This window comes from Argiope bruennichi, chromosome 3 (genome assembly GCF_947563725.1).
Source record: "Argiope bruennichi chromosome 3, qqArgBrue1.1, whole genome shotgun sequence".
Taxonomy (NCBI): domain Eukaryota; kingdom Metazoa; phylum Arthropoda; class Arachnida; order Araneae; family Araneidae; genus Argiope; species Argiope bruennichi.
This window is the reverse complement of record NC_079153.1, coordinates 50,964,046-50,988,104: the sequence shown is the minus strand read 5'-3', so window position 1 is coordinate 50,988,104 and position 24,059 is coordinate 50,964,046. Positions and strand designations below refer to the sequence as shown.

The following is a 24,059-nucleotide window of genomic DNA, read 5'->3' as shown; positions in this document are numbered from 1 at the left end:
CAATATATAATTAACTGATATTTAAATTAATTTTTGGACTTTGACCATCTTTGTCATGTCTTGAAGAACACGTGTGCCAAATTGTATCAGAATCGGATAAAAATTGCAGATTTGTTTGAAGCATATGCAAACAAACATGCATCATTTTTATAAATATATTGATATTGATTGGGTCTTAAGGATTTGATCCAATTCATCGTAAGTAAGGGTTATCATCTAACTCTTCAATGTCATCATATCAAATGAAAATTTTATCTGTCAACTGTTGGTCGCATATTATTTTTATCAACAAATTATACTGAAATACGTAAGCACATATGTCTTCTTACACATGGCCTTTTCTTTTTCTCACAGTCTCTTGAATGCTTTTTCTAAGAAAAGTATTATCCGAACTACACTGCTGCCATGAATTCACGTTACCTCTTTCGTAAGTATTTTATTATATGCAAAATACCTAAATTGCGATCTTTTAAAATCAAATTATGACCTTAAGTCAAGTTAAAATCTGTGCTAATAACTTTAAATAAGTAAAATGTTTTTTCTGTCCAAATTTAATTGTCCGATTTATAATTATTTTTTGTCCTAAAAGAAGAGTCCTATTTTTAAAATTTAAAGGATTTCCTATTTATTTGAAAATGTATGGAAGCATAAAAGAAGATAATATCTTTGGTCTTATATTGATATTAAAATCTAGTAATTAAATATTATTGTTATATCTTTGACACAAAATTCAAATTTAGAAATACTTCTAAAAAGAATTAATTATTTTTTACAACCTTTCTTTTGCCATCTAAAGCAAATGATTGATGATTACTTCATTTACAGCTCTGTTTTTGTTTGTTTAATATTAGCACACCAGCATTAAAAATGTTTTGTTTAAATAAACAAACTTATTCAAAAAAGGAAAGCACAATTTAATTTAAAGATTATATTTAGCATTTTCAATTAAAAAGCAAATAAGAATCATGAAGAAGAGAACGTTAAAAGATTACAGACTAATGGATTTATCTAAACTGAATTTTGACTGATTTTTCTTTAATCTTTTTTTTTTTTTTCATTTAGAAAAGGAAGATAAATCGGAAAGCTAAAGTTAGACTGAGGATGTGTATATATATATATAGAATGCAGTATAATATATAAAAAATATACACATATAAAATTATGTCAGTTTTTTAACATATTTAGATTTTAGTTAGAAGCAATTTACCATTATTTTATAGATTTCGCATTCGTTTAATATTACAGAAAAATTCTTTGCAGAATGGATTAAACTTGATTCCATTCTGGTCAATAAACTACGCACATTGTGGGGTTTGAAATATTGAATTCGAAATCCATAAAATGGTAGTAGGGTCTCTTTTTTATTTCTGCGTCCTATAATTAAAAAAAATAAAAATTTTGTGATGCTTCTTAATTTAGCTATTGGATAACAATAATGTGTATTTATTGATGAAATTGCTAAAACTTTCTGATCGTATATAATTTTCTGATAATTCACTGGAAGGCTAAAATTTTCATGAAAATTTTCCTGTTCAATTTCACAAATACAGTACTTTTATAAGAGAAGCATGTTTAGCATAAGAAAAAGTAAAAATTAATGAGAAGAAAAGGAAAAAAAAAAGAATGCACTTAATGCTAATGAATAAGTGTTACTAATATATATCTCAACTAAGTAAAGTAACTAAATCTTAATATTAAAAAAAGAACATTTGCTATGTATGTATTTCTAAACAATTTTGTTGAATTTAATCATTTTGTACACTTCTTATTTACGATAAACGAAAAAAATATTGCAACTTTTAAAAATAAAAAAATAAAATTTTTAATTAATTAGAAATTAATCAAAATAGTAAATAAAAATTCATAGTAATTTCAGAGCAAATTTTTCCACAAGAAAGATTTTAATACCATTAAAAATATTCAAGATTCTTACCTTTTCAGAGATAACAATTTCAATTCCACAGACGTTTTAATTCAATTTTTATCAATCTTTCGAAATTTAACAAATCACTGAATACATGCAGATGATTTTTAAATAAAGATACTCCAATGCTTGGTAATAATGAATTTTTTTTATTTTTTGAAATTTCTATTTTATTCTTTAAATGACAATGGGTAATATATTTTTTTTATCGTTTTCCTACTAAGAATTCTTTAAAAAAAGTTTAAAAGCAGACGATTAATAATTTATGCCAGAAACAGCTGTTAATTTGATTTATTTTCTCATTTTTCTTTACTAAGAAAAAAAAATTAAATGTCTATTTAACTGTCTCAAATTATTCAAAAATACCTTTCTTACACTTTAGTATTTATGAAAATTTTTTAAGTACTTATAACAAATATGGGGGGAATATACACTTATATGGAATGGGGAATATACACATAGATAATAATTTTGGAAAAAAATTATTTATCGGCATTTTTAAAAAATGGCATTGTTTAATGGATATTGTCATTTTAAATCAAAAGACGTTTTAACCAATAAAAAAATTTTGTATGTTATAATATTTTATGTAAAAAATTTTAATATAAAAATATTTAAAACGAAAGCATTTTTATCCCAAGCAACGTTGGCTACATTAGTTAATAATTAAATAAAACCTTATATATTTTTTAAAAGACTTGTTTATACAAGTATTTCAGCTCTCTGAGAGTATACACAAAAGAAAATTGTTTTGAAAAAAAAGGGTACTGAAATATTTCGAAAACTTTGACTGATATTTACTAAAAAGTAGCCCTGTTTACTAGATACGTGCTGCTCTTCAAATGGACTTTACATAAATAGAATTCATTCAAAATTTGATGGAAAAAATTATTTCGATATTAAGATAAGATCTTCCGTTTAGCTTGTAGCATTTTTTTTAACCATTTTGTTCAGAAACAGATAAACATAAATCCCAAAATATGTTTTTTTGGATTCTGGAAAATCTAAATCGAAAAGGTTTTTAAATTTTCGAAGTCGATTTCATAGACAATTTTATTAATTTCTTTTAATATACTTTTTGTGCGAAACAATAAGAACTCATTTTAGTGATTACATATTAGAAAAGAAATTAATTTAGCCTTAAAATAGAATAAATGACGTAAACCATTATTATTGGAGAAATTGAGATAAGATTGGAAACGATTTGACTTTCGAAGATATTTTATTACTACCATTCACTTTCAGATGCGTAGAAGTTTTGTAAATACTCTCCAAACAAACAAAAACATAAAACAAAGTCTACTCCTCTTTTATCTGAAAAATATCCGTCGTATTAGATAACTATTAAAGATAACTATCACTCTCATTGACGAAGTTCAGTTATTGTAAAAACGTGATTAACCTCTGTCCCACATTGTGATAGTATCGTTTATTATTCTGAGTTTTAAATTTAATTGATATCATTAAAATTGTGATTAATATTTAACGAAGTTTCTAATTGAAATTTGACTCCACATTGCTTCATATTTTTAATTTTAATTTGACGTCATTGAAAATTTATTTCATGATTGACTTCATATTCACATTTTAAAATTGTGTTGATCCCTGTTAATATATATATTTATCTGTTGACGCTCTATAGGGCAAATTGTTGGAATCGAACTATTTGTCATAAAATCATCAATTTGTCGTAAATACATTTTGGCACAAGCACCTTTGGAATGACTTTTTTGAAATATTTTTAGTGACTAAAAATTAAGCAACATTTTTCTATTTTTCCCACTATAATTTTCAAAAATACAATCAAACAAAATTGATTTTTGCGCTAACTTAAAATTCATTTTAATAAAAAATAACCTGTATTCAATAATATCAATTTATTTGTTATAAATTGATAGTTTATAACAATTGGGCGTTTAAAAATTTTTAAAAATAATTTTTTGCATAATTTTCAAAAATATTTTTCGTTATTGCAATAATATTCAGATAGTTTTCATTGTTTCTATAAATACTCAGTCATGTAATTTCATTCTTTATTAAAAACTTTAGGTTCTGTTCACATGTTCATTTTCTTTTACAATATCGTTGTGAACGTTTGCTCCTTTATTTTATTTCACGAAAGTTTTCGTTGTATTTATAACAAATTTTATTGAGATATTAAGAATATTAGTGAAGGCATATGATATTCCGGATGATTACACTGCTTATTTTAATACTATTATTTTAATTTTTTATCAACATCTTTTAATCCAGCTAACATACTGTTAAATGTGCTCATATAATACTTGTATATTCAGCCATGTTTGTTTAGCATTTTGCATGAGACATATACTGTGCCATGATTGTGTGATATTCGTTTTATATTTTACATGAGAACTGAAAAGATATAGTTACAGCGCTATATAAAATAATTTGCTGCCAAATAGCGTGGACAATCACTTTATTTTATGCTATTATCATTCCATTCGGAAAGTTCATGAATACAATGAGAAGAATAGGTATAAGACAACTACAATAAAATGGTTATTTATGCGGTTAAAATGGCCACCGCAAAATTTGATGTTTAAAATTGCTTTACTGGGAGAAAGAGAGGGATATTAATAATAAAAACTAATGATTTAGGGGTTTTATACCTAGATATGATGTTGCATTCCCAATTAAAAAATGAATTTTTAAAGAATAGAGGAAGAACGTCGAAGTGGAAAACCATTCAGCAGATGGCTGAGTAGTGTTGAAAAGAATCTGAAGCAGTTAGGAGTAAATCGATGGACAGCTATTGTGTCAGATAGAGTCAAATGATGAAAAATTGAAGAAATAGACTTGCAACAAGTTGCATTGCTGCTTGAGAAGAAGTTAGTTGAAAATTGAAATACATACAATAAAAAGAACAAGTTACGGCTATTAAAATAGTACTTTTTAAAAATAATCTCAATATGACGTTTAAAAATATTTTTCGAGGGATCATGAGTATAAAGTTTGGTATAAGTAGTTTAATTGAAATTAAACATACCAATAATCCTAGCGAAATAGATGATCACCAAAAGCGACCGCAAGAAATAAGGTTCAAACTTGATTTCAAAAATGACGAACATTAATCAAATATTAATGGTAATATGCATTTAAAGGATTGAAGATTATCGATATTATTCTAATGACCTTTCTATTTTGGTTCCATAATATGTTGAGGTATATGCTTCACATAGATGTATAACGAAGGAAAAAGTCACTATGCTTTTTGACCTTCACAATTCAATTGATACAAATCTACAAACAGCTTGTAAGAATTCCGTATCAGATATCAGATTTCATTTGTATAGCTGGTCACATTTTTTGAATTATCACTTATATTTTGAGTGACTTGAGTTTATTAGTTGAGTTGAGTGTACACACACATTAAATGACTGATCGACAAATTCATGCGGCAAACGAATTGGTGGAATTTATCCAAAATTCGACGCAGATATGTAGTTTTACGGATTAAACCATATGACAAATTTCATCCACTTTGCTTATTGCTATCTCAGTCGTATGAATAGATAGATGGTTAGACAATCAACGCATGGACGAAGTTTGGCTAACTCTGATAGACATTTAAAACTTTGAGACGAAAGCCACATACAAAATTTCATCTCTCTAGTTGGGAATTCGGTAACCATTTATTATTCACAAAGAGCCATATTTGCAACTCCAAGTTCGCAACATCTATTATTAAATATATATATATATATATATATATATATATATATATATATATATATATATTTAACTGGACCTAAAATGTGGTTCTATATTTAATTTTATATTTCCGTTAAAATTATTTTTATTAAAAATCGTCATAGTTGTAAGATAATACAATTGTTAGATTAAAAATAAGAGACATAAAGGATTATTACATCGAACTATTATAGCTTTTTCTCCTTAAGCATTACGTTGTAATTTTAAATGTTTATAATACATTAATTTACTTTCCATAAATAATAAAATTAAAATACATAATTCAATAAAAATAATAACGATATGTAATTTCTTAGAGAATGCAAATTTTGATGAGTGATTATATACTTAATCTATTCAGTGATTAATCTATTTCAAACTACCACCCCCACCCATTCGTCTGTTGCGATTATTAATTTACTGTTCTAATTCTGCCGTAACGCATATAATTTTCAAAACCTTTCTTCCATAGTTTTAACAACATAAGGAAACCATCTGATTAAATATTTGACGAAACAAAGAATTTCAATGCAACATTAAAATTATAGTTAACAATCACGGAAAAAGTATATATAATTTTTAACTGTCAAAATTTAGCATAAAATGAGATCACAATTAAATTGATATCTTAAAAGATATAATATCTTATATTTTAAAACGGTATAGGAATCAAATTTGTGCTGTGATATTTTCGGTAGCTTTGGCTGAAAAACATTAATAATTCGTTTAATTTTTAATGAATCAAAATTTCAAAATGAATACTTTCGAGTTTAATGTTCTCACTCCCTAAAATATATCTGTATCGAATTTGGTAGCTCTAAATATAATGAGTCCTATAGAGAAACGATACACATAAACACACCCTTTTATATGTATAGAGAATTCGCCGCTTTAAATGATAAACACATTACTCTGCAGAAACCAAAAGAAGCATTAAAAAATAGAATGGAAATCATGAGATAAGCACTTGGCAGTTGAATATCCAAGATGTTATATTATCTGATGCATTCTTCAAATATTATACACAGTTTTAGGTTTCTTTAGATATATTTACAAGCTTTTATAATGTTTATATATTTATATATGTTTTTAAATTAAATCTGTTAATATTTTCTTATATCGCTGAATTTACATACATAGAAAAAGTTTAATCCCTTGACCTATGAATGTACTTAATCTTCTAATTATATGACACGTCCTATTTGGAATATATACTGTTATTTCAATCAATATAATATGGATAATAATGGATTAATATAAAGAGCATTTGAAATATTAAAGCACTTCCAAGTAATTTTTGTGTTTTAAATTACTTAATACTTTTGTTTAATTGCAAATTTAAGCACTAAAAATTCGGTAATTTGATGTACGTGTCAAATAAGTCATTGTAAGTCATATCACTGACTCTCCGACCCTCCCGAAGGCCCAAGAAAACTGAATGATCATACCGCCGCAACAGCAACATTGACGGGAACTGTGGTTGAGTCCTAAGGGCCATCACCGGCCACAGTACAACCCTTCCCGAAGGAAGTACGTCCCATTATCGATGGGAGGAACCAGATCTTCCTCCTTTTTGTGTATCCTCCAGGGTGGCGAGATCCAACCACCATAACAGAAGTGTCTCATCCTCTTTTCGAGGTGCCTCCCCCAGGGGTTATACGTCACTGTAAGAGAAGAAGTTCACGTTTATTTGGATCTGTTTATAAGATAAGGAATAATCTCCATACTTTGAAATATAGCCATTTTGGCAAAACATACATAGAACCCTTTCCCAATACTGCGTATTTATAAAATTAATTAATACATTATACGCAATCATAATTCTCAAAATTAACAGCTCACTATGCAAAATTAATTGGAGCTCGTTCAGTTTTGCAAAGTGAGGGCATTTATTTAGATACAATTTACAACAGCAAACTTGAAATTTATAAAATCATAATAGATTCCTGAATACATAAGTACATTCGAACAATTAATAGCAGTTTTAAAGTGGAAATAAAAAAAATCTAAAAAAATCTTAAAGTTGAACTTTTATTCTAAATCTAAAAAAAATCGTGGTGAATTGACTACTATTTCTTTTCCTTTTTTTATGCAGTCATATTTCTGATTCCTCTGATTGAAATTGCAAGAAGCGAAAATGAGGTTGAAAATGTAGAAGATTCTGGAACAGGTAAGATAAATATTAACATTATACTAATCGATTAATCTAATTCAAAGCTAAGGAGATGATTTAAAATTTCATTTTCTAAAAATTTGTAGTAAGAGACACTGAGGTTAAAAATTAATTATGCAAAAGAAAAGGACTCTTTTTGAATTGAAAATGGCAGTACAGATTTATCTTCAATATTTAGCAGTCTTAATAAATAATGCAAACCAATAAATAAAGTAATAATCATAGTTGAACTTTCTTAAATTATTTTTTAAATAATAATTTTAACAAATAGACAGTGTTCAACGTTTTGAAAACTAATTTAGGTTAAAATGTTAAATTAAACAGTACAATTCACATCTAATATGTTTAAATGTTGGGATTTTTTTTTAACTGGGCAATTCTTTTCGAACTATTCTTTACATTGATTTCTACATTCACTCTTTGGAAAGCCAGATTGATTGCTAATTATTTGCATAACGTACATTTTACATCTTTAAATGGTATTTTCTGAAATACTAAATTTTGATGAAATCTAAAAAAATTCATTGTATATTTTTTGTCCTAATTTCATATAATAATTTCTCAATATACCTTTTAATTCCTGAATTACAGAATAAGATACGTGATTGTTTCAACAGATTGTCTTAATGCTTCATATTGTGAAAATAATTGAACATTTCGTGCTATTTATCAATTGAATCCCAGAATTCAAAGAAAGTAAATAAACACATCTTTTTTTTTTCTCCTTGTTTGGAAAATTAGGTAATATACATTACTTATTTGCAAAATTTTGTGCGAATCATTTGATAAACTTCTAAAAATAAGAGATTTTTGTTGTATACCTTTCCTATTTTTTTAATTATTTTTTTTTTCAAATGTCAAAGCAATTTTGTATTTTTACTGTTATATTTTTGTTTCATTGGTATTTTTTCCAATCTTGTTTATGTAAAAATTCAAAAATACTAGTAATTATATATAACATTATATTTAAAAAAATTCATTGTTTCCCTGATGTGGTTACATAATAATGAATTTTAATATGGCTTTTTTTCCTTCACATTTTATAGACCAAAATATGCAAGATATTCTAGATAATCACTGCAATTTATACATGTAATAAACTATTTTCTTTTATTCTTGCTCTCGTCAGGGCAGAGAGAACTTCGTGCCTGGCCATGGGACAACAAACGTAAATTTGTCTGCCCATCACTTTTTGGTACTTTTGCCGATATATTCGATTGCTCCGCCTTTTACATCTGCGTAGGAGGCGTGGCCAACAGAAAGAAGTGCAATCGCAGGATGCAGTTTGATAAATACAGAAAAGTGTGCTTACCTTTCATCATTGCAGTATGTGATAAAGGTAAGACATTATTGTTCGATATATGTGTTCTCTAACCACCAGCGCAGTGTAACATCACTTTCCCTCTACTCATCGCATCATATGATTTAACTGTTAACACTACACCACACCTTCTTTTCTAGAGCTCATGTGTCTTCTTTTCGGTTTGGTATAGATGTAGATGGGTCTTATTAAAAAAATAAGAAGAGGAAAAAATTTCATTGTAATGAATTGAAAAGAAAATACAAATGACAAAATACGAATACATATAACATTAATAAAAAAAATGTTAAAATCCAGAATGAAAAATATTGTTGCGAAATTTCCGGGGTTCGTTTGGATAGTGGGAGTTATATGGTGTGGAGAACACTCAATCAGCAGGCGGCAGTAGGAAATGAAACAACGACTTTTATTTACACGAAGACACACAGGACAGCACAAAGACGACAACTATATACAGCACAGAAGACGATTATCTTCAGCCGAGACGTGCAGCATACAACCAGACTCTACTGCAGACAGTAACGCACAGCTTAGTTCAGCACTAGCTTGACTCCGTCGCTGTTCCGCTTATCCCTGGAAGACCAGTTCTTCACCGTCGATCCCGACTACTCTTCTCTGTTGCTTCCGACTACACTTCGATCTGGTTCACGACTACTCCCCGGCAGCTCCTTTTATAGGTCTCAGGAGGCGGGGCTAGAAGCCTCTCAACCAATCAGGAACGTTCGAGGCGTAACTCGGTTCCAACTGGACGGATAAGGAAAATTCTCGATAATCTATACTATCTCTCGGGTATAATCTATTTTGGCGCCAAAGTCGCCAAAGTTTGTCGCCAAGCTCTGGGACCTCCTATGGAACCAACTATGCTGGGAAGCCGCATCACAGATCCGTAACAATATCTAGAGTACAAGAAAAACTGGATTAATGAACATGATATTGTACAGTTTGAATAAAAAAATAAAGCAATTATAAAAAATGAAGTACTAGCAGAGGATTAAAGGTATACTATGAATAAAATGTTGTTGCTGTTGCTTATCCCCTTTGGATTGAACACCGATTCAAACCAAGTTCAAGAGACCGATTCGCATGATAAGATTGTAAACTGACTCCCCTTCATTCATCAGCTGCCGTACAGAGGCGCCAATATAGTCAATGAATGATATGAGGGGGAAAGAAGCGTTGGTCGAGCAGTAGCAAAGGGTGTACACCTTTTGGCCTCTGATGAAGAAAAGAATTTTTATATGGCCAGACCTTAGCCTAGATAAGAGCGTTTGAACCCTCCTCGAACCGGTGCACGCCAGAGACAACCCTGGACACCTACCGCATACCAGTCATTCTCTGGGGGAATCCTCCATTTTGTTTTAATATGAATAAAATATGAGGGATATTAATGGTATCCCTCACAGTTTAATGAATAAAATGAGAGGGATGTTAAAACATTGCTTGGAAAAATAAGTAAGTCTTCATGGTCAGTTAAGAATCTAATCATGTTTAAGATTTTTTTTTTATGATGATGATGAATTATTTAAGACTCTTTTATAACAAAGATATTTCGCATGAATGTTCTGATTATGGTACAAATACCAAATTACCTTCGTCAGGAAGATCACAAAAATGCCTCAATATCTCCAGAAGATGAGTACGTGGCCTGCATAGTTTGAAGGAGGTTAAATGATGACTAATAAGGTTAACTAACGCATAACGGCCTAATTAAATAATAAATTTCTCTCGGAATTTCAATGTTGAATTTGAAACAGCAATTTTTAGGCAAGTTATACGATCACATCTAGTAAAGAAGGCAATTTATGTTCAAGAAACTAATGAAATTCATTACTTTCAATACATCACACATGTGTGTTTGTCTTTTGTTGAGTCAAGAATGCCATTTACGGATGTAACAAAATTGGGGTCATATTACTTTCTGTTATCAGACGAAATTTAAAATGGAGTAATTTGCGACAAAATTTCATCTGGAAGTAGATTGAATTCGCTATCGTCCCTTCAACAGGAAGGAAAACGATCAATTTAATAAAAATTTTCTCGATAGGAAAGCCCAATTTCGAATGTCAGGTACCATTACATGTCTCTGATAGAGGTATTGTAATCCCATTACATTATCTAGATGAGATTTTTAATTTTTTTTACCGGGTTTCAAGGAGAGCTGTTGGAGATGATTTTCCTTTCATTCAATAGCGCGAGATAATGGAGTATACTCAATTTGTCAATGATTTTCTAGAGGAACGGAATGAAGTGGTAGCTAATGCAGTCACAGTGCCAAATTTTTCTCATAGAATTAGAATTTAAAGAAAACTTTGCTTTCAAAATGAATTTGTTGCATAGAATAACAATCTTCTAGAATGAGGGTAATCTGCTAAATTTACATTATTGTAGAGTTATTCCTTATCAATAAACGATTTCATAAACCTTTACTGTTATATTTAGGTCGGTTTTGGTTTCATTTGTATAATGGGAAAAGACTTACTTTTGCTTATTTTATTATGCTGCTTTTGGCTACTTCCTAGCCAATATATTTATATAAATATGTATAAAAAATATGTTTCACATGTGCATACAAAAGTTCTCGACTGAAAAGTATATATCATGCTGGATATCACATTTCATGTTTGAATATCAGAAGACTGCAAGAAATTCAGTTTTTAACATTTCATGAAAAAATTAAATGCTCGTTCAATTATTCAGTAAAATCAAATATGTTAACTAGACAAATAATTATGAATTAAGAACAAACTCTCCAATGGACAATACGAGATAAAAAAAAAATTCGCATCATAAAATAAAAAGAAATTTGATGCTGAAATTTCTAAAATTAGTTATTATTTTAATAACTAGTCTTCAAGGCAAAATATTGAAATTGTTCCAATTTTATATAGGATATTATATTTTTCATTATAGCTTTTTATAATGGAATCTAAATCTACAAAATGGTTGTCGGTTTCTGACTGCATAATTGGTTCCATTTAATCTTTTTTTTTCAACAAAGATTTTTTTAAAATTCTCAGCCGGGAAAGATCATAGTTATAATAAAAGAAGTCTGCCTCGTTTCTATAAAAATTCCAAGACACAGCAAAATAGCAATGAAAAATAGAGAGATGATGGTAAGGGCCATTTATCAGAAAAAGGAGGCATTTAAACATTCAACATGTATTGAGGCCAGGATAGCCTGGTTGATAGGGTATGTTGTGACGCGTGAGTAGCTAAAACGTACTCTTGGCCCTAGATGGCGCTACTGAAAAGACAAGAGACGCTCTCTCGGCTTAAAATTGCTGACTTGGTCAATTGGGCTTATCCATGACAATGCCATTAGAAACAACAACAACACCATTTATTAAAAATGTATTTCTCAAAGAAAAAATTCTTCTCCAGTAATGCCATTCTTTGTCATGTTATTACATCAAATACTTACAGAAGCTGGATATATAAATTGTGAAGTATTGTAAACAAAAAGTATAAAATTCTTTTCAACGATAATTTAAAAAAAAAGTTAAGCAAATCCACATTTATAGAAAAAAAAATTAAATAGTTTTTTTTTTTATTAATGAAATAAGTACATCGTATATCTTACACATTTTGAATATTTTTGCTACGCTTATTTGTCAAATTTCAAGGTAGAAGTCATCAAATCAAATTCTTTTTACAGCATAAGCAATTTAAAAATGGTTATATTCAATTGAAAACGAAGAACAAATATTTAATTTCTCATTTCACAATTAAAATATACGGTTATAAGTTTATGATCTACAAAAAAAAAAAAAAAAAAATTCAACTCGCGACATGCAAAGCGCACATATCATTGAACAAGAATTTTATCTAACTTAACATTATGCTGATTATTTTTCTATTATTTTAAGCAATCCCATTTCTTTCCATATTTCTCACAGGCGACGATGACGGTACAACAGCTCGTCCTACAACAAAGAATGACGGAGGAGACACAACTAAAGGTAATTTTAAAAAATCCAGATTAAAAAAGATTTAGAAAAGTGGTAAGAAATAGAATTGCCTTTTTAATTCGTAATGAATACCTGTAATGTACTTTCCCTAGAGTAATGTGATGGAATTTCGATCTTTTACTAATTTTAGCTAAATCCTGAATAAAAGCACAATTCTTTTTACTTATCTTCAGATAATTAATAACATAGATAAAGCATATAAAATTATAATACAAATATACAATGAGCTGCTTAAAGTCCTGACAGCCGATGTTACCCACCCTTTCTCTAATGGTAATAATAATAGTCATAACTACAGTTTCGAGATGGAATAAGTAATTACGTATTGCACGATGAAACCACTTACAGACAGTGCTGTGTCAACAAATTATAGAATCAGAACTAAAGGATGCCAGGATAAAAATGGAGCCTTACACGATAAACAACATGTTAACACAAGATTTGAATTAAATAAAAGACATTTTTTTCTGTTCCTTCTTTAAATTGTTATATTTTTATTGAATCGTAAAGTGTACAGAATAGGGTTATGTATGGAATAACACATGGGCAAATGGCCTCCACGGCATTGTTGGCACATACGCGCTCCTTCGTCGAAATTTTAAACGGCCATTTTGCATAAGTGTGGCTTGATTTCTTTTATGTAGTTTTGAATTTCTTCCTTCAATGGACGTGTGCTTGTGGACTTGTTGACATAGACCTTTGACTTCCAAAAATCCCATAAAAAGAAATTCAATGGTGTTAAATCACACGATCTAGGGGACCAATTCTCAAATTTTTGAACTGTAGCCGCCAGACTTTCATTATGTTTGAAATGTTGTTCGACAATGAAAACACGTGGTTCTGTCTTGTAACGTTCCATTTTTACTAACGCTAACCTATCAGCTGTCAAATGGGTTTTTTCAAATAGGGTTGCCAACCATTTATTACATGAATGGTGGCAAATTCAAATCGCATTAATTTTGGGACATCCTTTATAATACTTTGAGGCTCACATGAAAAGCGCATTTAAAGTTTTGAGCATTTTTGGGTCAACGGAAATACTTACCTCCTATCATAACTGAGAATAAAAAAAAAAAAAAAAAAAAAAAATTACCTACTCTCTAATTAACACCTTATAATTTTGTAACTCCATATCTTTTTTTCAAAGTAGAATTTTGGTGGCCAATTTCATACCTTCCTTCTTTTATTTTATACATAATAAATTCTAAATGTTGCTTCACAAAAAAAAAAAAAGTTTTGCAATTTATTTAATACAAATAAAGCATATAATTTATATTTTAATAAGTAAAATATTATGCTTAAACAGAATGAGAATAGGGTGTTTTTTAAGTAAGACGGCTATGCCTAAACTAACCAGCTCATAATACAATTAATATTTCAATAAATAGAATATTATGCTTAAACAAAATGAGAATAGGATGTTTTTTAGGTAAGATGGCTATACCTAAATTAACCAGAGCAAAATAACACAAAAAATTGGAGTTAGTGACCGAAGACGATATGAAATTGCAATAATTGAAAGTCAATTGCAAATCGATTCGATCATTATATCTTACAAAACGATAATTTTACAATATCTTACAACAATAATCGATTATATTTTATTCATCAATTTAATACGAAATGATGCCATACTCTTATTAACGCTTAAGTTGATTAGTGTAAAAAACAAGCTTAATAGCTATTTCCAGAAATGTGAAATAAATCGTAAAATCCTAACAATTCAGCACTTAGAAAATCTTGATTTAATTAGGTTATTAATATAGAAAAGGAAATCAAGTACTCCATTGCCTTTTGTCTAAATTCCTACATATATACTGATATTAGAACATGTACCAAATTTCATTCATTTAGCTTGTTGAAATTTTGAGATATCGTATTCACGTACACATAAGCATACAATCAAACAGATCATCTACCATTTGTAGGATTCTATCCATTATTAGATGCAATTCTGTAATTTTTGTGCTTAAATCTTCCATCTAAATTGTTGAGTTTTAATTACCCCATTTATATAGGCACAAATAACTACTAGATAAATAGATAATACTTTGTTCAATTTCGTTTAAAATCTAATACGCATTTGCAAATCTAATAATAAATTATATGGTTATACAATCTCGATTTTGAAACTATCTAATTTATTTCGAGTTTGAAGTACCGTGAATACAGATAGATCGACATAATTAAAAAAAAAGGTGTTCAAAGGAGGTTTCAAATGTGGGAATTCATCAAAGATTTGAAGTCGAATGTATTTTTGTTTCAGTATAAATTACTTTCTCTTCTTTATATATTCTGTGCGAGAACATAAAAATGGTGATTAATGATGGACGTTGAATCTAGAAATTTGAATAAGAGAAATTTTACGAATAAGATTTTTCTGTTTTAGATACGTTTACTTGTCCAAGTATTCTTGGCAACTTCGCGCATCCTGACGACTGTTCAAAGTACTACTCTTGCACTTTCTACATACCAACTCTGAAAACTTGTTCAGACGGAGAACTATTCGACACTGATAAGAAACAATGCAAAAAAGCAAAAGATGTTAACTGCGGATCCAGAAAAAAGCCAGATGGTATGATTTTATCTTATTTTATTTTGAAATTGCTTCTTAATAATTTCATCATTATATGTTTTTAAATTTTTGATACATAACATGATTTAATAGCGCAGATTAACTTTGAAAATAAATAATTCATAAACAAATGGAGATGACAGTAGAAAGAAACGGTTTCTATTAAATAACGTAAGGAAATGTAGAGAGATATTTTCTTGTCTTGGAACCAGAATTCGTTAGCATCAGGGCTACAATTTTAATGGTTAGTTGATTCTGCGGTTGATATTTGCAACAGATATCATTTGTGACATGACATTCATGACATGCAAATGTTCAATGTGTCGTTTTCCTTTCAGGAACACAAATATCATATAAGAAATTGAACATTTTCATACAAGTAATGCATATTTCTGATGTATGATAGAATATAAGCAAAACAAATATGATTTTTTATTATTGAAATGTACGATTTCTCGCCTAAAAGCTGTTCTTGCAAGAAAGATGACTCGTTGAACATTAAACTCATTATTCCAATAAATATTTTTTATTAGGTACATATGGCTCGAAAACTGTATATACACTTGATGGTTTAAATCGTAAAGTGCCGGGTGATTCAAAAGTCTGTTAACATTTGAAAATTCAATATTTGACTGAATAATGTATGTAAAAAGGTAAAAAAATTGACAAATATATTTGAAATGACACGGAATTTTATTAAAACAAGAAATGTACAAATTATGGGAGTAGATGACGATTGGTTGTCTAACGTGTTGAACCGACAAAACCCATTTCACACTCCGGAAGTAAGTCAACTTCAACAACTACAGAATTTAGGCAACCAAGAATCTTAGAACTGTCATGGAAGCCCCAATGCGTGATGAGAAAGTCACGGTATGATGTGGATTTATCACATTTAACGCGATTTGACCGACCTTTTTTTTTTTTCTTCGAAGGAAAGCGTGGTTCTACTTTTCAAAGCGCGAGCATGACGGGTGTAAGGTGTTCCAATTCGTTAGAGAATCGCATCGTCCCTAGCCTAGTTAATGGTACGAAAAACTCATTTTAAAGTTGAAATATGCGTAAGATAATTCTGATCTACAAAATCAATAAATGAATCCAAAGTACATATCTCTGTCTCTACTAATAATAAAGATGAATGTTTGAGTTCTCTCTCTCTCTCTGTGTGTATGTGTATGTTGGCACTCTACAGGCCAGACTGTTTGACCAACAGTTATCAGATATGATGCCTTTATAACTTGGAGGGTAGCAATATGAATATAGGAGCAAATTTTTGAATTTTGAATTAAAAATTTATCTGGATTTCGGGTGCTTCGGCAATAAATTCCGAAAATATTATTGCACAAAAGTGATTTTTGACGATGAAATGATGAAGTGATTTAACTTGAATCTCAAAATTATAGAACTTTTCTCTGAATTTTGGTAACTTTTTAAAAACATTTTTTTTGTTCAATTTTTAACAATACATTACATTGTTGCTCTGAATTCAAACCTGTTTCATTATTCCATCAAATGTTAAATATTTTAAACACTAATTTTCGACTATTGGTGAAAACTAAGCAAGCATGATTCTGTTTAGTATCTGTGTAGTTTGCAAGACGAATAATAAGCCTGGTCAGCGCCATCTACTCAACTGGTCACTAACGGCGGCTAGTGTCAAATAAAAAGTGAATGATCCAAATTAATATTTGTACTGATTTTTTTCTATGATTTTAATTAATATAATTTCTTTTCAAATTTTTCACAGGCAATGATGGTACAACAGCTCTTCCTACAACTAAGAACGATGTCGAAGTAACTACTAAAGGTAATAAAATATTAAATAAATCTCTGAGAAAAAAAATAGCATCGTAATTCCTAGAGAATAATTAAAATAAAAGAATCTTTTCATAAATAATATGCAAATATTATGTTTTTAAATACTTTGATTAGACATTATCTTAATCAAATTCTTATTATTTGTATGATACATTTTTCATCTGATGACCAGTTGTCATCAGATGGAGATCAATAAAGCTCCGAACATTAGTACACAAATAAAGTAAGTGTCAAAAAGTGGAACAAATGCAAATTTCCATAAAAATTATGTCAAATAAGTTTGTTCATTAAATAAGGTGCTCAGTTGTATAAATATATTTAGACTTTTGTGGAGGTTCATAATAAAATATTAATAGGAATGGTTTTTGATACTGTCCCTATAATGTAAAAGTGTTAATTAGTAAAATGTTTCTCTTACATTCATCTATGCACATATGGAATTGCACAAAGATCATTTATAAAAATTGACGAGAAATTAAAATACAAGTTTATTGATTTAGACCACTTTTTCATATCTCAGGCTGGAGTTTGAACGAGTCTTCCGTTGCTCATTTCAGGAATAATATACCACAATAGCTTATAAATTTTAAAAGTTGGATATTAATAATAATCATTTATTAATTTCATAAATTTTAAAAAATGGGGCAATAAAACTTTAATAGAAGTATTTACAAAACTTTTCAAAATAAACGAAAGATGAATGATATAACAATCTTCTAACAATGCTTGCACACACGTGTAACTGCTTTAAAATTGCATTAGCATAAATTAGCAGAATTTCGAAACGTTCTCCCCTACTGAAATACATTATTTTTTCAGGAAAATTTAATGCATTATGAACGCAATTGCGAGCAAAGAGTTTTCTTTTCTTTTTCGAAATTACTCTATTTCTTTTAAGTATCTTAAAGATTCAATCTAAGATATCTATTCTCATCTTTAGTAAATCGTAAAAGGTCCAGAGGTTAATGAATGAGCGTGAACAACGTCAGATATGGTTAGTAAATTTATTTTATGATAATTTTATGAGATACTAAAATACAAGTATTTGTATTCAACAATTTTTTAGTATTAAATAAGTTTGCAATTTTAAAATGAATGCTTCATCTACATTTATGATTAACCCATCTATGAGACATAAAAATATAAAGCCAAATTTTTAAGTACAAACGTGACATTTTGTACATGCAAAGATGTATGCAAGAGAAATATTTATTAATTGAAATTTTTACACTATAAAGCTACATGAAATTTAATTTGTAAACATTTTATTATCAGTTTCACAATAGCTAAAATGTTACCAATGCACTATATTATTGGTTCTCTGTCATTTATCTTTGTTTTAAAAGAGAATGTGTGTCCACGTGTGTTTTGACGCTATATAAAAACAGATTGCTGAATCTAGAATTTCGAAATTTGGATATATATATATTCTTTCGAGGATGGGAATATGCACCTCGTAGCTATTTTTCTTTCAATTTTTTTATTAGAAATATAATCATTTAGCGAAACGTTGCCGTTTCTCCTCGATAACTGTAGAAATATTATAGTACAAAAATAAATTTCAGCAATCTGTAAATTCAATTTTTTTCCCATTGATTTTTAACCATCTTATTTCTAAGATCATTCCGATTCAGATGCTACATAATAATAGAAGAATCTGAGTTTCTTTTTCAGAAATAAGAAAAATTCCCAATCCATCCTCAAAAATTGATATTACAGTCCATGAACTAAGTGATTAATGTACAAAAGAGAATTCCGCTTATCTGATGGCTATGAAACAAATGTATACTCGGACATCCTTTCAGAGTTCTGAGGAATCTGTGTTTCCTCCAAATGCATCGGGGTAAGCGTCTCTAACGAACAAAGCACGCGCCATTGGTATTCAATCTATCACACTTAATGAAAAGGAAAAGAAATTTCGCATTGATATCTGGACATCTCGGGTGCTCCTCTATAGTTTTGCTGAATTGGTATTCGGGGCCTTTCAGTTTTAAATGAGTTAATTTAGCAGCTGTATAACTTTAAAAAAAATTAATGAAATTTTAGAAATATTTTAGGTATTTTTATGACATTATTTTTCCTTGTCGCAGAAAAGTTCAAATTATTTTCGTTTCTACAACAAACATTTAACCCTGAGGTGTTTTTTTTTTCGATTGTTCAATAACCACAGTGGAATGATTTTGATTTTTGTTACATATTAAATAAGTTTCTTTTACAACATGACGTTAACAATTTTTTTAATTGTCAAGTAATTACATATAAATAATAGCTTCAAAAATAAGAAGTGCTGATAAGTTTCAAAGATTTGTTCATTTCTAAACACTGTTGTTCATTTCAAATCTACAAAGCATCATTATTGCTTTATTTGTCAATGCCAGCTAAACATTTGAGTAGAAGTTTGAATAAGGCAAACCTTATAATAGCAAGTTTTATTTTCCAGATAAATTTACTTGTCCAAGCATCCTCGGCACCTTTCAGCATCCAGATGATTGCTCAAAATACTACACCTGCACCGTATTCATCCCCTCTCTGAAAACCTGCCCAGATGGAGAACTATTCGACGGCGTCAAAAAACAATGTAAACCAGCCAAAGATGTTCACTGTGGAACAAGACAAAGGCCAAGTGGTATGATTTCACCATATCTCAGTTTCATATTTTTTTAGTACTTTTTATACTGTATATTTCTGTGGTTTTAATAAATTATAGGTTCACAAGTCCAAAGCAAATTTACATAGCAGGAGTAATTTCCGCCGAAATTTTTTAATAAATGTATTTGTGTATGAACTCCATGCGATTGGCGGACGATAGGTATGAAATATCAATCTTTGGCGTGAAACTAGCAAGAGATATTTGGCGATTAATCCCTGGGATGATGTTAATACCCAAGTTAGGGAAAACTGGATATGTATATTAGATGCCTTTTTTTCGACTGATTAAAGCTAAAGTTTGACTTAGAACAATAACTGTACTCTCAAAACCACATACCACATTTCAGATTTTAAGTCAACCTGTTTTTGAGTTATCACATTAACATGTTTGTGAAAGTACAAATCCGCAAAAGGAAGACGTTTTTGATGAATTTGGTTCCAAATTTAATGAACATTGACATTCTAGATATTAAATCTTCCTATCTTCCTTTATTTTGTTGTTCTCGCGTTTATTTTTATTCGAACAGGTGGACGAATGGACTTCCTATGAATCTTTATTTATTCCTTTTTTATTTTATTGATTTGCGAAAATTCATATGATTTCATTAATTCATGATCGTATGACTGCAAGACATCTACATTCGTATCTTCATTATTTAGGCAAATTTTCGTTGCTTATAAATACTGTAATAATTATGTAAAATGAAACAGAGAGGAACTTGAGCAATTATATGAGACAAAATGTTTATTTTGTTGTTATATTTTATAATTTACAGAAATTGTATTTTTTTATAAATTTATATGTTTACCAACTAGGTTAATAGTATCTTGTTAATCTACCCATCTACGATCTCAACATTCCAGCTATCTTGAGCATCTATCTAATCGGGAAATCCATCATTATTCAAGCTTATAAAATACATCGCATGAAATATCTTCAGAACAGTTTATTTTTAATAAAAATATGAATTCTTAATAAACCTACAGGGTCATCTAGTTTGCAAGTATGTTTTAAATATAAATGCTCCATTTTTGTCAAAAATATTTAGAATTAAATTTTTATTTTTACAACTATATTTTAAAGAATCTTTTAATATAATTTTTTTTTCATATTAAAGAGTTCCTTTGTGTAATTCTGAAAACGGAGCAGACATTTTCCTAATGAATGATTGCAATAAATAAATATAAAAGTTATATCAATGTATATATTATATTAATAAATATAATAATTATATAAATAAAGAGAGTGATTTTGTTTACAAACAAACCTATTAAAAAATCGAAGTTTTTCAAAGAAATGTTTTTTTTAAATTTAATTTATAAAAAGTAACTCCTGAACAATGAGTTGTGCGCATTTAATAGCTATCTCGGTTTCCAGCAGGTACAGATACTTGAAAACGCAGTCTATTTCTTTGTTTAGTTGAAAAAAGTTGTATCTATAATACAAACTTCATTACATATATCATTATAATTACATATTACATACATATATTCATAAATATATCATAACCATAAAGGAATACTCCAATATATGTCCCTTCCCATGTGTTTGTTTGAGGTTCGAACTTGCAACGTTAGGGTTCATAGCCGAGTAACATAACCACTAGACAAAAGAGTACTCTCTTCTCCGGAAGTTGTTAACTGGCTTATAATGTTACCACCACAATAGTCCCCCACCAGTGAGTCGGTAGAGTTTATAGCGCCAGTTATGGCGAGCGACGAACGTGATTATCGCGCCAAGCGTTATGGCGAGCGACGAACGTTGATATCGCGCCAAATGTTATGGCGGGCTACGGCGAGCGTGTGTGAGTGGTTGCTGCCGGTAGATGGAGATGGAGCCACGACAGTAGAACGAAGGATGCGGTTGTTCAGAACCAGGGTCACCAATGTGCAAGTTTGAGGTTCGAACTCGCAACGTTAGGGTTCATAGCCGAGTAACATAACCACTACACAAAAGAGTACTCTCTTCTCCGAAAGTTGTTATCTGGCTTATAATGTTACCACCACATGTTCAAGCTCACTTGCAGCGCCAGTCCTTCCAGTCCAGTCCCTGGGGTGGCGAAAGAGGAACCCTCTCAGTTCAGACTGAGTTCTTGTGCGAGCTGGACCCAGAGATAAATGCTCCTCTACTAAGCAGGAGACGAAAATATCTGATTTACTATTGTTCACATTTACCTTCTATTAATCAAGGGTGTGATCCAATATTATAATATTTTAATGCTTTATTAATTTAATATGCATACATTTATTGAGTTTCACAATAAACTGTTTAAAAAACTACAGTCCACTGCTTTTTTATTGAGCTACAGACACCATGCCTTACTTCCATTTCATTTTAATTAAACATTATAAATAAACTAAACATTTATGCTTGAAATTTCAGAGGCAACCACTGAAGCAATAACCACAACACCAATTTCTACTGAAACCCCAACTCCCACTGAACCAGAAACAGCCACTCCAACTGAACCAGAAACAACAACTCCGACTGAGCCAGAGACAACCACTCCAACTCCAACTGAACCAGAAACAACAACTCCGACTGAGCCAGAGACAACCACTCCAACTCCAACTGAACTAGAAACAACCACTACCACTACGACAGAAGAGCCAACAACTACCAAACGACCCAAAGTTACAGCTCCCGACACGGACTGTGATGAGGACGATGTAGACTGCATTATCGATGATTTAGGAGAGACACCTGATTGGTTTGTATGTCCTGAGGATATCGGAAGCTATCCTCATCCAAGCAGTAAAAAGCTATTCATTTTCTGCCTGAACTGGAAGCCGTCGGTGAAAAAGTGTGGACAAGATTTAATATTTTCCGAGGAATTGATGACATGTGTTCATCCATACATGTAGAATTGTACAGATGATATTCAACTTTTCAATAAAAATTAGCAATAAATATTTTTGTCGAGAGATTTCCTTTGTAGGAGATGGATTTATAAACAGAAATTTTACCTAAATTTTCGTTCGTGTAAAACATAAAGAAAATAATTAAACAAAAATAATTAGCAAATTAGAAACTTTTCGATCTATATTGTAAAGAAATAAGGTATTTAATAAGCATGGAACCCTACATCATTTGAGTAGATTTTATATCTAAATACTAATTTGTTTCACTTTAAGAGGTCTAAAAAGTTGACATTTATACATCTGAATTGTATTTTTTTTTTTAAATATAAATGTAACGAAAAGGACATAAGCAGGAGGCCAATTTAGAAATATTCAAATAACTTTGCTCAGAGTGCAAAGCTTAAACTATCGTATATTAAATGAACCATTCTGAATTTATGGACAGACAATTATGGAATGGACCTTGAAATGTTGAGTCATGTCCTAAAGTGCATATGTGATTGGTATTAGACATGTCACAAGCGATACAAAATGTCGAAGGAGCAATCAACAGCCCTTAACACTTTGTATAAATAATTGGTTAATTTTTATATCATCGGCTTGATTTAAAAACCATGCAAGTCGAAAAATGTAAAATTTTTCAGGAAACACTAATAACTGTTTAACATATCCACCAGGAGCAGTAATTAATGTTTTAAAAATGTCTGTAAGAGTATTCATTCAAGAAACTGACTTAAGATGATTTTAAAATAATATTTCTCACTTTTCTTTCATTAGAATCCACATCAATCGCATTTTCTTAAGAATTTGGACTTACCAGGTTTTGAAACCAAGTCCACGATATATATATTATGGAAAGCAAACGTACAATTTTAGGAATTTTAATCGTTAAGATAGACTTTAGCCGAGGCGGAGATAACTTTTGTAACAATGTGCCATCCTTTGAATAGTGAAACTCGTGATAAGACCATGTCTGCATTTTTATCTTGTTTTTAGAAATGAGAGAGAGAAAAAAAAAAAAAACGTCATTTATTTTCAGCTACAAAAATTTATTC

At 29.7% G+C, this 24,059-nt stretch overlaps 1 protein-coding gene across 1 annotated transcript; it reads left to right on the top strand.

The window, feature by feature from the left end:
- The first annotated feature begins 309 nt into the window (after positions 1–309).
- On the top strand, positions 310–23,053 carry LOC129963399 (proteoglycan 4-like). The gene is made up of 8 exons (XM_056077750.1): positions 310–427; positions 7,734–7,808; positions 8,941–9,150; positions 13,029–13,091; positions 15,490–15,675; positions 17,423–17,482; positions 19,934–20,119; positions 22,526–23,053. The coding sequence occupies exons 1-8, from the start codon at positions 406–408 to the stop codon at positions 23,005–23,007; spliced, it is 1,284 nt and encodes a 427-aa protein (XP_055933725.1). The 5' UTR covers positions 310–405; the 3' UTR covers positions 23,008–23,053.
- Positions 23,054–24,059: the final 1,006 nt, after the last annotated feature.

Coding starts and splice junctions, on each gene's coding strand:
- LOC129963399 (XM_056077750.1), top strand. CDS start 406: ATGAATTCACGTTACCTCTTTC. Junction 9,151..13,028: donor CATTGCAGTATGTGATAAAG/GTAAGACATTAT, acceptor TATTTCTCACAG/GCGACGATGACGGTACAACA. Junction 17,483..19,933: donor TGTCGAAGTAACTACTAAAG/GTAATAAAATAT, acceptor TTTATTTTCCAG/ATAAATTTACTTGTCCAAGC.